The sequence below is a fragment of the Hevea brasiliensis genome, chromosome 5 (genome assembly GCF_030052815.1).
Source record: "Hevea brasiliensis isolate MT/VB/25A 57/8 chromosome 5, ASM3005281v1, whole genome shotgun sequence".
In the NCBI taxonomy this organism is placed as follows: domain Eukaryota; kingdom Viridiplantae; phylum Streptophyta; class Magnoliopsida; order Malpighiales; family Euphorbiaceae; genus Hevea; species Hevea brasiliensis.
In genome coordinates, this window is record NC_079497.1 from 11,742,302 (window position 1) to 11,757,625 (window position 15,324).

General features: G+C 35.7%; 2 protein-coding genes across 3 annotated transcripts; both read left to right on the top strand.

Annotated features, from left to right (window-relative positions):
- On the top strand, positions 1-11,302 carry LOC110644518 (uncharacterized). 2 transcript variants are annotated; one of them, XR_009148839.1, is made up of 4 exons: positions 1-994; positions 1,467-1,558; positions 10,971-10,992; positions 11,037-11,302. XR_009148839.1 is itself a non-coding variant. In XM_021797332.2 (3 exons), exons 1-2 carry the CDS (start codon positions 104-106, stop codon positions 1,518-1,520), a joined length of 945 nt encoding a protein of 314 aa, XP_021653024.1. In that variant the 5' UTR covers positions 1-103; the 3' UTR covers positions 1,521-1,558; positions 10,971-11,302. The 2 variants fall into 2 exon arrangements, 1 of the variants encoding a protein (XP_021653024.1); XM_021797332.2 differs by having other exon boundaries at positions 10,971-11,302.
- A 1,774-nt stretch (positions 11,303-13,076) lies between these two features.
- Positions 13,077-14,891, top strand: LOC110644517 (dehydration-responsive element-binding protein 2C-like). Its single transcript, XM_021797331.2, has 2 exons — positions 13,077-14,350; positions 14,433-14,891. The coding sequence occupies exons 1-2, from the start codon at positions 13,286-13,288 to the stop codon at positions 14,535-14,537; spliced, it is 1,170 nt and encodes a 389-aa protein (XP_021653023.2). The 5' UTR covers positions 13,077-13,285; the 3' UTR covers positions 14,538-14,891.
- Positions 14,892-15,324: the final 433 nt, after the last annotated feature.

The window sequence follows — 15,324 nt, forward strand, 5'->3', positions numbered from 1 at the left end:
GCAAAATCAAACAGAATCAAGATTTCCATTTCCCCCTGTTTCTGCGAGCTGAGCTCTCTCTCTCTCTCTCTCTCTCTCTGACTCTGAGAGTTGTTGTGGTGCCATGGACGATCTTCCTATACAGAAGGTGGCAATATCGGGTCCCACATTAGCCTCCATGATACAGCGATTCTCCTCATCTCTCGGCGACGTGGACGGCATCCTATTCGGCCATGTCACCCACATCACTCCCTCTACTCTTTCCGACGACTCTCCCCAAACTCACTCCGATTCCGATTCCCCTCAACTCGTGGCAACCGTCACTTCCTTCCTTTCCTCCAGCTCCCCTCTTTCCTTCTACGATTCACTCGGCCGAGTCGACTCTCCTTCTCTCCATCGATTCCTATCCTCCCAAACTCACAATCATTTCATTGGCTGGTTCTCCGCCCGCCGCAAAACCCCTGTCCGCCCTTCAATGCGCGAATTTTCTGTCTCGCGCTCTCTGTCCATCAACGATCAACTCTCTTTCCCCATCAAAAACTCTGAAAATCCAAAAAAGCTCGCTCCTTGCATTTTTCTCTTATTCGCTACTCCCTTACAAGACCAATTAATTCACACGCACGAATACCGTGCGTACCAGTTCCGTGTATCGACACTGTCGTTTGATCCCAAATCGATTGATATTGTGAATATAGGGCCGGCGTTCCGGGGGCAATATGGATCTTTTTGTCCTAATTCGCGGTTCCCGATGTTGAATTGTGAGTTAAGTAGCGTATCGGCTATGAATGAGGATAGACACGAGGAGAATTTGAATGAAATTAAGCAGGTTTCCAAGGACCAGAGGGAGCTGGATATATGTGCAGAGGATTTTCAAGTTTCGAATTTGAGCAGGTTGATGGGATCGGAGGCTTCGAATCATACTGCAGGTTTGGAGAATTTGTATGAGAAGATGTTGGCCAAAATTGACAGCTTGGCCAGACAAGTGGAGAAGAGCTCTGCTGACGTTCTTGAGCAGGTAAGCATATATGATTGCATTCTGCTTATATTCAGCATCAGCATTCACGAAGAAGAATGAACAAAGTTTAATGAAATTAAAATGGTTGTTTGTGAATTAGACAGGTTTCCTTCAGTGCCTTATTCAGCTTCTAATTTGAACTATCTTAGGTTGATTTTGGCATAATTTGTTGATTAATTTTAAATGATGATCACATGCTTCAAATGGGTTATTGTAGTTGTATTCTCCTATGGCTATTTATCAATAACTCAACAATAGCACCGGATTTGAAGTAGCATTAGTTGTTCTTTCCTCATTCTCATTTTTTGCTGTTACTTTTTTTTCTGGATACTAGAACATTGCAAAATATAGTAATTTATGCTGCTTCGTTAATTTATACTTTCATGCAGGGAAAACAAAGGATATTTGTGCTTATCAAAAAAAAAAAAAAAGATTTGTACGAAATTAATGTTGCTTTTGAACTTTTGGGCAGGAAACTCGTAATAGGAAGTTAAGGTACAAAGTTGCCCGGACTGGACCAGAGTAACTGTTTCATTCTTGCTTGTATTTTTTAGGTTGCGTCAGGTAAATTTTCACCCCTCTTCCTGAGGAAGCTTATTCTTGTTGTTTCATAAAGGGATAATTCTCATGAAGCTGTCAATTCTTTCATCAGAAATTAGGTAATGGGGGGGAAAAAAAAAGAGATGTTCCTAGAACCTTGTCCAGTGAAAGCAAATTGCATTACAAATAAATTGTTTATTCATGAAGTTGTAAAGTGAATTTATGAAGAGTATATATTCTTCATTTTTGCAAAATATTGGTTTGCTCTATGAAATAATACTAGTTAATATGCTGTCAGCTTTCATTGCAATTAACCATTTGGTTGTATATCAGGGTTAGATACTAAATTTGAGTATATCACTATTAGGACTACAAACTTCGCAGATTTTGCAAGGAAGCTAGGATTCATAATATGCTCAACCTTTACCTTGCACGGTTGCACCAAATGGCTATGTAGTCTCATGACATCAATGCTATGAAGGGAAAGGTGGCTGTTTAGGGTTTTAGACAATGGCTTTAGTTTTTTTTTTTTTTTCCCATTATAATAAACATAGGAAGATTTTCCTTTTCAGTCACATGCATGGTTGAGATATGGGGAAAAAAAAATCTATAGTTCAGCTTATTTATTATGATTTCTATGCATTTGTTTTAGCTCAACCAGAAAGTGGAGTTACAAGCTGAGCATTTAGGAAAAATTTTGCTTAGTTTTAGTTATTATTCATGTTCTCGTTTTTCAAACCCCTTTTATTTGGCCATTTTTCAAATTGTTGTGTCCTAATATGTATGATAATATATCCTTGATAGGCCATCAAAAAAAAGATGATATGTTTGTGGGGCAAGGGGGGGCGTGAGGCGAAATATCATCCATTAGAATTATATAAAATGCACCAGGTAATGCCCAGGAAAGATGGTGGAGTCACAATGGTCTCACTTAAGTACCACCTCCTTAGACAGCATTTCCTAGACATGCACTTCATACAATCCTAATAAAATCAAACCACTGGTAAGTACCGTCTTCCCATAACACTACCACGGTACTAAGGATTTATGCCACGAAGGCATAGATAGACAGGAGTCGCCACCTGGGTAATAATCGAGACATATTCAGTGTTTCTTCCGAGGGTCATGGATGGCAACTTACTCCTTGCAGAGTTTCCACAACCGTCATTACCATAGCCCAATGTCTAGGTTCGGGATAGTGGGTACGTAAGGGGAAGGTGTTAGGCACCCCTTACGCCTGGTCTAACCTCGTTAATTCGAGTGCCAGTCCTCTACTAATGTTTCTAGAAGTCTTGTTTATTATTCCTTTATTAAACTTTATCCTAAAAAATGCAATTCTAATCCTACACACGCAAGTAATTCACAAAAAGGGTTGTCGTTTACACACAATTTTCATGCACAAGTAATTCCTATCTATGGGGTTGCTAATTATTTAAATGATATTTACCAGATGACTAAAATTAATTTATTATTGGGAATTTAATTTACAAACAAATTCAATTTCAAATAACCCTATGTTTCTATTTAACCTAATTAATTAATTTTCACCAAGTTACCCTAAGGATAATTGAACTAAGTTAATTATGTACATGTGTAATTTATTCTAATATCACATAAGTCCCAAACAATCACAACCTAATAAAGATTTCTAACATGCAAATTTATTTTACAATTACCAAATATTAAATTAAATTTATTTTACATGCCAATATTAGTTTAATTTACAAATAAGATTAATTTTAATTTACAAAGTATTTATTTAAATTAATTACATGCAAAAGTCAATTAAATTAAAAACAAAGTTAATTTTAATTTACCAAATGAAAGTTCTATTATTACTACAATTTCATGCCAATGGTTATTCGAGAAGTTTAGAGCTACTTACTTGTTGGTAAATGCAGTTGTCATTGGGGCAAGCTACCATTAAAAAAGGGTCTTCTCTTCTAGCATGGCAATGATTTCCCTGGCTTACTCCCGTTTAGCTCCATATAAGCTCCACGCAAATGCCCTCTTTGGTACTTACCTTAGGGCTACTTACCAATTTTGTTTATAATAAAAAATAAAGAAACTAAAGAAAATAAAAGAAATAAAGAGACAGAAACTAAACATGTGCAGAGTTGTGTATCCCCTCAAATTAAACATGATTACATGATCCATATGAACATGTAAAATAAATTGAAGACAAAGAGCATAGAATTAAAATATTGTGTGGCATAGATCTTGAAAAGAAAACAATAAAAAACTGACCTTATAGAAATCTTGTATGCAAATCTTCTTGAAGAAAAGAAAAAAAAAAAATAAGAAAGAACTCAAAGAGTCTTGAATATCTCTAAATTTCCTATAGCTTTGAATTTTCTCTTCCTCTTTCCTCCTATCCTCCCCTTCTTCTCTTCTCTAGCAGGGTATTTATAGGGTTTTGGGAGAGAGGTGTGATAGGATTTGGAGTCTTAGGATGATAAAGTTTAGATGACTTAAACAACTACAATTGCAGAATTCGAATAAAACTAGGATATGGGTGAGGTGTTTCAACCAATAGGAAGACAGGAAAAAATGGAAGGCACCAATAGGGAATGAGGAAGAGGTGTGGTAGGATTTGGAGTCTTAGGATGATAAAGTTTAGATGACTTAAACAACTACAATTGCAAAATTCGAATAAGACTGGGATATGGGTGAGGTGTTTCAACCAATAGGAAGACAAGAAAAAATGGAAGGCACCAATAGGGAATGAGGAAGAGGTGTGGTAGGATTTGGAGTCTTAAGGTGATAAAGTTTAGACGACTTAAACAACTGCGATTGCAAAATTTGAATAAGACTGGGATATGGGTGAGGTGTTTCAACCAATAGGAAGACAGGAAAAAATGGAAGGCACCAATAGGGAGTGAGGAAGAGAGTGGGGTCAAGGAGGAGAGAGATATTTTGTTATTTTAATTTTTAGAAAATAATTAAATGGGTCCCATTTAAAATTCCTAACTAGGCTTTCTTAGGCCCATGGAGCCCAATTAAACTTAATTAGATTCATTTAAAAAAACTACCCATATTAAATTTAAACAAAATAAAGCATTTTTTTAAATGTTAAATATTATTTGTTAATATTTAAAAAAAATTAAAATTGTGTAATAAATAGTCTATTTTTCAAGGCAAACACTTCTTTTGATATTTACATAAAAAATTATTTTAATATAAAAATATATTTTTTGAAGTTGGGGCAAAATAGCATAGCACCTTAAATTACAGGAAAGATTCGATCGGTTTGGTTCTGAACCGAACTGAAATTAAAAAACCGATTTCCTACAAAATGCCAACCAAAATTGAATCGAATTTAGTGAAGAATCGAATCAAACCGAACCCATTCGATTTGATTCGGTTCGGTTCAAAACCGTTGGTTTGATAAAATACCTAAACCGCAAAACGTTGTTTAATTCCCAAATTTCAAGTACCAAATTCATAGCAACAATAACAATCAACAAATTTAATCAACAAACATTTCACAGATTCAATCGACTCATCAAAAGTATTTATAGCAACAAAATCAATCAATTAATTCTAGTATTCATAAAAACAAATTACATTTAACAGATTTGAAGAAAGTTTCAATCAATAAAAAATCAATGGAGAGAGTGATGATGGCATGCTATGAGGCACACAATGGGACAAAGGACGATGGATGGCGTCGAGGTGAGCATGTGTTTGCATGGGTCTTTGATGGGTCGAGGTGACTAGGTGAGCATCAATGGTGCGAACCATGTGGTGCAATGCTCATGACACTGGTGCAATGCGAAGCAATGGGTCTCTATCTGATGGTGAAATTTAATGATGCTTTGGAGTCTTGAGGTGAGATGCGGCCTATGGGAGACAAAGGTGAGATGGAATCGTGGAGGTGGAGGTGGGTTAAAGTGAAGATGAAGAAGTAGGAAGTAGTGGTGAAAAGAAATCGTGTCACAGGGACTAAGAAGAAAGGAAAGTGAAGATGATCAGAGGGCAGGGGACTAGAGAATATTTATCGGACCCAAAAAGTGTGTAGTATATGATTATGGTTCAGTTCGGTTTTTTTTTTTTTTTTTTTTTTTTATCAAAATAACCGAATTGAACCGAATGGTCGAAATTATCACAAACATAAAACTAACCAAATTGTTTAATCTGAAAAACTGAACTAATTGAACCGAATTGGTTCAGTTTGATTTGGTTTTTCAGTTTAAACTGAAAATTGCTCAGCCCTACCTTAAACCTTTTCTTGCCAAGTTTAGGTTGAGGCATAGGTTCTTTGTCAAGATAGGGTAAAATTGTCAACTCTACTAGGTCAAATTGGAAGCTAAGTACCAAAATAATTGTGAAAATTACTAGTTAGATAAATGATATAACAATTGATTATTACCAGTGTTATTAAGGCGAGAGGCGACATTAAGGCGATAGGGTGTCCCATGGCCTTAGGCGAGAGGCGAGAGGCAACGCGAGGGCCTTTTTGAAGCAAGGCACTATAACTTAAATTGCCCAAATTATATATATATATATATATATATATATATATATATATATATATATATATATATATATATATATAAGCCTCATTTTATTTATACTGTAATATATCATGCAGAAAAAGAAATTTTAAATGTCAAACACTATAATTTCCAAGATCATATAAAAGATCAACATGCTCTCTAAAATTAGAATCGCATTGAATGTAATAAGTATAAAAAAGACAACAATAATTTGAACTTATGTCAAACAAATCAACCAATAATTTAAATTTCAAACACTGTTACAATACCCATGCATAGAGAAAACATATCACAATACCCATCTAACAAAATTTGAAACAAGGAATTAAAAATAAATCTAATAAAAAATTAATGAAACAAAAATTAAAAAATAAAGTGTTGTGCGACTGACAGAATAAGTGAAGAAGAAGAGAGAAGGAGAATGAGAAGCAGAGAGAGAATAAAAATTTAGAAAGAAAAAAAAATTAAAAAATAAATTGCTGCTTTAAAAGAGGGCATGACTGAGATGAGAGAAGAAGAGAAGAATAGAAGAATGGGATAGGAGGGAGGAAAGAGGAAGAAAAGAGAGAAAACTCAACTCAACTCAACTCAGCTAAGCCTTTATCCCAAAAATTTGGGGTCGGCTATATAGATTCGCTTTCTCCACTCTGAACGATTTTGGGTTAAATCCTCAGAAATGTGTAATGCTTCTAGGTCATGTTGTACTACTCTCCTCCAAGTCAATTTAGGTCTACCCTTTTTTTTCTTTCTATACTCTAACCTAATGTGCTCTACTTGTTTAACTGGAGCCTCCGTATGTCTACGCTTCACATGACCAAACCACCTCAATCTCCCTTCTCTCAACTTATCTTCAATTGGCACTACTCCTACCTTTTCTCTAATACTCTCATTAAGGATTTTATCTAGTCTAGAATGGCCACTCATCCACCTTAACATTCTCATCTCTGCAACTCTTATTTTAGATGCATACGACTCTTTCAGTGCCCAACACTCACTACCATATAACATAGCCGGTCGTATAGCTGTACGGTAAAATTTTCCTTTCAATTTATTGGAAATCTTACGATCACATAAAACTCCCGTGGCACGTCTCCACTTCAACCATCCGGCTTTAATCCTATGACTAACATCCTCCTCACATCCCCCATTTACTTGAAGGACTGAGCCTAGATATTTAAAGTGATTACTTTGGGGCAGTATCACTCTATTCAAACTAACTTCTTCCCTATCACCAGTTTGGCCTTCACTGAACTTGCAATGCATGTATTCTGTCTTCGTTCTACTTAACTTAAAACCCTTTGACTCTAGAGTACTTCTCCAAAGTTCTAGCTTTCTATTAACTCCTTCTCGTGTCTCATCTATCAGAACAATATCATCCGCAAACATCATGCACCAAGGAATACTCTCTTGTATATGTTTCGTTAGTTCATCTAAAACTAATGTAAAAAGGTAAGGGCTTATGGCTGATCCTTGGTGTAATCCAATTGAGATCGGAAAATCTCTTGTGTCCCCTCCCACTGTGCGCACAATAGTAGTTGCTCCTTCATACATATTTTTCAATACTTGTATGTACCTAATAGATATCCTCTTTTGTTCTAACACATTCCATAAGACCTCTCTTGGAACACTATCATAAGCCTTCTCCAAATCAATAAAAACCATGTGTAGATCTTTCTTTACATCTCTATATTTCTCCATCAAGCTTCTAATGAGAAAGATCGTTTCCATAGTTGAACGACCGAGCATGATACCAAATTGATTGAGAGAGATAGAAGTATCATGACGTAGTCGATGCTCCACAACTCTCTCCCACAACTTCATAGTATGGCTCATGAGTTTAATTCCCCTATAGTTTTAGCAACTCTGTATGTCTCCCTTATTTTTAAAAATAGGTACTAAAATACTCTTCCTCCATTCATCAGGCATTTTCTTTGAGTTTAGAATCTTATTAAATAATTTAGTTAATCATGCCACTCTCATATCTCCCAAATACTTCCACACTTCAACTGGTATTTCATTGGGTCCACAGGCTTTACCCACTTTCATTCTCTTAAGTGCTTCCTTTACTTCTAAAGATCTAATCCTTCTAGTATAATTCACATTTTTTTCTATTGTTCTATAATCTATATTCACGCTATTACCATTTTGACAATTATTAAAGAGATCATTAAAATAATTTCTCCATTTTTCTTTAATGTCCTCATCTTTCACCAACACTTTTTCTTCTTTATCCTTAATGCACCTAACTTAATTGAGAACTTGACATTTCCTTTCTCTCCTCCTTGCTAATCTATAAATATCTTTCTCCCCTTCTTTAGTTCCAAGTTTCTCATATAACTTTTCAAAGGCCTGTGCTCTTGCTTGACTAACTGTCTTTTTTGCCTCTTTCTTTGCTATCTTGTACTGTTAATATGCCTCATTATTATCACATTTAGGTAATTTCTTATACCATTCTCTTTTTCTCTTCACTGCCTTTTGTACTTCCTCATTCCACCACCATCTCTCTTTTAAGGGTGGTCCATGTCCTTTAGACTCTCCAAGTACTTTTCTAGCTACTTCTCTAATCTTTGATGCCATCTGTATCCACATATCATTGGCCTCCATATCCAGCTTCCATACTTTGGACTCGAGAAGCTCATTTTTTAACTTCACTTGCTTTACTCCTTTGAATTCCCACAACTTTGTTCGAGCTACACTATTTCTTCTGACTTTACTTGAATTGTTCCTAAACTTAACATCCAAGACCACCAACCGATGTTAACTTGTTAAAGCCTCTCCTGGAATAACCTTGCAATCCTTGCATAGAGCTCTATTTGTCTTCCTAGTTAAGAGGAAGTCGATTTGGCTTCTATGTTGCCCACTTTTGAAAGTCACTAAATGTGACTCTCTTTTTATAAAGTAGGTATTTGCTAGTATTAGGTCGTATGCCATAGCAAAATCCAGGATGCTTTTTCCCTCCTCATTTCGACTGCCAAAACCAAAACCTCCATGAACATTCTCATAACTTTGTTTATCACTTCCTACATGCCCATTCAAATCTCCACCAATGAAAACATTCTCTTCATTCGGTATGCTTTGCATTAAATCATCCATATCTTCCCAAAACCTTTGTTTACTCTCACTGTCTAGTCCTATTTGTGGGGCATAAGCACTAACTATATTTATTGTTTCTCCTTCTAGTACTAGCCTTACTAGTATAATTCTATCTCCTACTCTTTTCACAGCTATTACTGCGTCTTTCAATGTCCTGTCTATAATTATGCCCACTCCGTTCTTGTTTCTCTCCTTTCCGGTAAACCACAGTTTGTACCCTGAATTACCTACTTCCTTACTTTTCTCTCTTACTCATTTAGTCTCCTGAATGCAAGCAATATTCACCCTTCTCCTTTCCAAGGTATCCACAAGCTTCATTAATTTTCCTGTAAGTGATCCAACATTCCAAGTACCAATCCTGATCCTCCTCCTATCCTGCTCCTTCCTAATTGGTCTCCTTCTATGATATCTTCTATTGTTTTCTATGTCTATCTTGTATTCTGTTCCACTATTTATTCTACTATCTGTCATATGGACTAACTTATTTACCCACACCCGTCGATGATATGGGAACTCTTGCTCACTTAACACCACACCCGGGCGTCGGCATGGCGCGTCGCTTTCGGTGAACGCCCTACACCCTTGCATATTTCTCATTACACCCAGGCTCCGATGTAGCGCGTCGTTAGTAGAGGACGCCCCAACGTTTATATCATTTGAATCCATATCATAGGGTGTGACGAAATTTTTACGCTGGTTGTCACCTACCGCAATCCTCCTCCTTTATCCGGGCTTGGGATCGGCTAAGCACAAACTACATAGGCGGAGTTGAAGAAAAGAGAGAAAGAGAGGAAGAAATACCTGTTAGGTGTTGGGTCTTCTCCAAACGGCATGAAATGAACACAAGAAGTTAGGGTTTTTTTTTTATCTTTTTGTTGTTTAAAAAAAAAAAAAAAAAGAAGTTTAATGTTATTTTACAGAGCACATTAGGTTAGAGGATAGAAAGAAAAAAAGGGATAGACCTAAATTGACTTGGAGGAGAGTAATACAACATGACCTAGAAGTATTACAAATTTCTGAGGAGTTAACCCAAAATCGTTTAGAGTGGAGAAAGCGAATCCATATAGCCGACCCCAAATTTTTGGGATAAAGGCGTAGTTGAGTTGAATTGAGTTGAATGTTATTTTACAGAGGTGACGCCTTCCTCGCCGTACGCCTCACGCCTCTCACCTTTGGGTCTTTTGGGCTCACCTTTTGCAAGCTGACTCACCTCAGCCAGGCGAGGCGCCTTTTCACGCCTTTAACAACACTGATTATTACAATAGTGAGAACTAAATGCCCTAGGATTTATGAGAGGAAAAGGATCAATTATTTGTGAATTTTGCTGAAAGGACATTGAAGGATGTATACTATGATTTATTTTGAAATGATAAGAAGGGAAAAGCCATCATTAATATTATTGAAGGAAAGATTTAACGTTAAAAGTAGCAACTGCATTGTACAAAGTCGAGCAAGAAAATTGCTTGAAAAAATGCAATTGGAAGCTGTATTATTGTGACACAGAATGCAAGTAAGGTTTTATAGCTTGTGGCAGCCAGAATGAATATATTCATGAAGACGTGTTTATACTTGATGTGGAATGTTATTGTTTCTCATATTGTAATTTATTTGAACAAATCAAGAAACCTGAAAACAGATTAGGGACCAATATACATGTTTCTATAGCTTTCTTTTATACAATGGAAAGATGTTTCTATAGTTCTTTAATGTATTTATATACCCCTATTGGGAAGGCCTGACACAGCATATAAGTTGGATATTGCTTATAGAAGTAGCAGGAATTTGATCCATTTAGTATAGGTGTCTCACTTTTGTTCTTTTTCTCTTGGAATCCTGGAGAACAGGGATGTGCCTCTCCACAATTGATGTGTCGGAGATCCAGAAATCAGAGAACTTTTATCGATGATTCTTGTAGTTGGATATTCATGGCTACTTTTGAGGTGAAGGCAGGTCGAGAATGGTGGAACTCCTGCTGATACTAATTGCAGTTGGGTATTGTAGGTGGGTTTAAAGTTGCTTGAGATGATATTCATTTGCTTTGTTCTCCTTTCCCTCTTGAAATTTCTCCTTATAAAGTTGAAGAAGGTCTTGCCTGGCAGGAAAGAAAATGGAAATGGAATCCAATGATTGCTTTGATGTCACTGCTTCTGAAATATTATCATCTCCTTTAGTTGAATTTCCATGCGTGTTCTTAGACCGTAGGAGCATTATATATTTCTGAGGATTTAATCCAAAATCATTTAGAATGGAGAAAACGAATTCATATAGTCGACTCTAAATTTTTGAAAAAAAGACTGAATTGAGTTGTTCTTAGACTGCAGGAGCAGCTGCTCTTTTGGAACCCCCATAGCACGCGGTAGACATTAGTTCAATTGGGCTCTGCGTGAGTGGGAGGTTGCATTTATATATACATTAAAGGCCCATGATCTTTTGTAGTGGATCCATTTTTGGGTGGCCTGTTTGAAATGGAGTTGGTCCTGGAGATTAAACCAATTAAGGGTTTAAATAGTTTTTAATTAAATATATAAATTTTTATTGGTAAAAATAATATAAATTTATATTAAATATTTAATATAAAAGTTGTTGAATTTATTCTAGTATAAGAAGAAATTTAAAATTTTCAAATTGTGACATGTACTGGCATTTGAATAGACTTGGCCTTGGTTTGGTTTGCGCTGATTTTGGATTGAAATTGGTGGTTGAAGGCTTGAAATAGGAATCGGAACAATTTATGATAGTTTCAGTCAATTTTGGTTCCTAACTAATTTCAGTTCGGTTCAATATCAACAGTTTGAATTCCTGATTTCAGATTGATGTAGATTCAAGGCCTCAGGAGATGAGTCCCTAATTGGCTACCTTATAATCCAGTTCAAAGTTGGTTTGATTCGAACTAATTTCAGTGCAATTCCTGACCGAACCGGCCTCTAGCCAGGCCAAGCATATGATATTAACAGATATTAATAATAATTACAAATTAAGAAGCTGGATGTTGTTTTTCCCGTCCGACTTGGGAAAATTTGCTTGATTAGGCTGAGTAAAAAGATCAAAATTGTGGTCATTGGAACTTTTCAACGAATAATCTAATTTAATTTTTTTTAGGAATCTAATAGTTGTAGTGATGTTCTCTTGTGATATTTTCCATTTTACAAAATGACTAAATTAGAGAAGTTAAATTTAGTTTATTTTTAACTTTTTATTCAATTTAGCTTAAAATTTTCATTTAAGTTCAATTTATCTTAAAAATTAAAATTTATAAATTAAATTTTTTTAATTTTTTATTTAAATAAAAAAGAAATTTAATTTCTTAATTTTGAATTTTATTTTTTTATTTTTTGATTTAAGTTTAATTTTTAATTAAATTAAGTTTAAATTGTAACTTATAGATTAAATTAGATAAAAAGTCATAAATGAGTAGATTGAAGTTTTCCAAAAAAATATAAGAATATAATTAATTTTAAGCCATAAATATTTGCACACAAAAAGCAAAGAGGGAGATGAATCAATCAACCGTCTTCCAAGAAGGGAAGAACCCTGCTGCTAAGTTTCCTCCAGCTTTTGAAATCTACAATGCGTCTTCTTCTTGAATTATTAATCACTAAATGTAGAAGCTTAATTATAATTAAATTGATTAATCTGATTTGGTAAACTGATTTTTTAAGTTTTAATTACAATCTTGAAAGCCACAGCACAGGAACCTTCACAGAAACAAAACAGAGTAAGTTTTGTGCTTTCGTTTCAAGAGCCGCCATTTGGCTGAAATTGATTTTTTCACGAGACTGGTTAGAAAAATATTAAGCACACCAAATTTGGCAAGTCTTCATCCCCAAGAAAATGATGTGTAACTGCTAACCATGATCTGCCACGTGTATCAAAACAAGAATCTGATTGGCACACGTCATCAGGCACACCTATTGGCCTCATTAATGTACACTCGTTTCCTTCGTCCCCAAGATAAGCTCTGCCAAAAACAAAAACCAAGTTGACAACTTGAGAAAGAAGTCGAGCGACTTCTTCATACGTCACCTTACAGCCATATCATACAAAACCCTAGAAGGAGTTCTAGAAGTTCATAGGTGAAAGAGAGAGACAAAGGATTACTTGTCAAGAAACGTTGATTTTATTATCTTTGTGGTTTTTAGAAAAATCTTGAATATCTTTCATGACTGGGATGAGGGATGCAACCAAGGAGAGTTCTTGTTCAGGGAGTAGTAGCAACAGTAACAAGAACTTGCGGAGGAGACGCAATGGTCGTGAAGCGCTGGAGGATACGCTTGATAGCTGGAAGAAGCGAAGTAAACATGGTGAAATTCGTAAGCCTCCGTCCAAGGGCTCTCGAAAAGGTTGTATGCCAGGAAAAGGCGGACCAGAGAACCAGACTTGCAAATACAGAGGTGTTAGACAGAGAATCTGGGGCAAATGGGTTGCAGAAATTCGAGAACCCGCTGGAAAGACCAGCCTTTTGAATGCTGCACCAGGGCATAGACATTGGTTGGGTACATTTTCAACTGCCATTGAAGCAGCTAGAGCTTATGACAATGCAGCAAGGGCTATGTATGGTTCTAATGCCATCCTCAATTTCCCTGACTACCATTCGGAAACTGAGTCTACAACAACGTTGAATAGTTGTGAGGATGACCATATTGAGAAATCAAAAACCCATTGCTCTGGAGTTGGTGGATTGAAAGAACTAAATGAAAAATTAGGCTCTGGTGGGATTTTTGTTGCTAAGAAATTGAATGAGAAGCTTAACAAACCAGAGGTGACAGAAAGCATTTCAAGAGAGTTGAAAGATGATGAATGTATTTCAAGAACTGATTGCAGATCTTCTCATGATCTTGTTAAAGCTAAACCAATCATGCTGGTGAAAAAAATGAAAGAGGAATTTGCAGAAGCTACGGAATGCCCTGGACATCATGGCATCAATGACAAATTTGACTTTTCGCAGAGTGAGACCAAAAATGTTAAAGCTGAATGCACTGATTATGAGTGTTCAAACGAAATTGCAGTCCAGATCCCCGCAGTGGAAGAAGTAGAAGAAGAGCTTGGGAGAAGTATGGAATCAAATCAATATGATGGGTTCAACAATATGCACATGCCTTTCAATAAGGACTGTGATTTGAGAACTGATTGTAAACCCTTTAATGACGTTGAGAAGCAGATGGTGAGGAAAGTAATGGAGGGAGAATTTAAAGGGATTAATTCTGGTTACTGTAATCACTTCGAGGTTAGACAAGATAATATGAGCATTGATTTCATAGATATGAACTGCTATGCAAAAATTGATATCAAGCCTTCTATGCACATAGGTGGCATTGAGAACTCTGCACTGCAAGGAGAGAGGAATGCCCATGATCACTTTGAATTGGACTCTACAAATTACCAGCACAGTAATCCTTCTTCTCAATTGCTGAACCCAAAAGCCGATCCACGAGGCAGCACGAAGCATGCAGAAGAAGCAAATGGAAACATGGATTGCATATGGGATTTTGACTGGGGTGCAATGGAAGAGCTAGAATGGATTGAGTCATGGGATTCTGGATTCTAGACTTCTAGTCTAGAGGCTTGATAGAAGCAGTAGAAATATTAGTAATATCGGACCATGACCATTTTTTTTTCTCCAAATTTTGATGAGATCTGTGCTTAGTTACTCATTCTCATATTATTTGTGGATTCTTCATTAATCTTTGGCAAACAACTTCTTGTATTGGTCTTTATGCACTTTTTTCTTTAATTACCAATAATATTCAATTACCATTTTAATATAACACGGTTGTATGCATTTATGTGGGTATAGATAAATGAATCCAATAATTAAAGTGTTGGTGTAGTGGTAAAGTCTCATTTTCAAGAGGAGAAGTTGGATTCAATCATTAAAAAAAGTATTGTTAGGAAAAGTAATTAGATGAGATTAATCTTTTGTGTACCTGTAAAATGGATATAGAAAAATCTATATGTATATGTATTCAAATTCAATATTTGAAGAAGGCATTGTTAAGAAGACAAATATGAACCTGACTGAATTAATCTTTTATAAATGATAAAAGCTTTATTATAAGCTTTCAAATCGCTCAAAATTCGAAATAAGTAAAAGAAATATATATGTAATTTAAATAAAACTACTTGTAAAAAAAAAATAACTTATGATAGAAATATAATAAGCAAATACAATATTACTAAAAAATTTTATTCGTAAACGGT

Coding starts and splice junctions, on each gene's coding strand:
- LOC110644517 (XM_021797331.2), top strand. CDS start 13,286: ATGACTGGGATGAGGGATGCAACCAAGGAGAGTTCTTGTTCAGGGAGT. Junction 14,351..14,432: donor GTTACTGTAATCACTTCGAG/GTTAGACAAGAT, acceptor CTATGCACATAG/GTGGCATTGAGAACTCTGCA.
- LOC110644518 (XM_021797332.2), top strand. CDS start 104: ATGGACGATCTTCCTATACAGAAGGTGGCAATATCGGGTCCCACATTA. Junction 995..1,466: donor CTGCTGACGTTCTTGAGCAG/GTAAGCATATAT, acceptor ACTTTTGGGCAG/GAAACTCGTAATAGGAAGTT.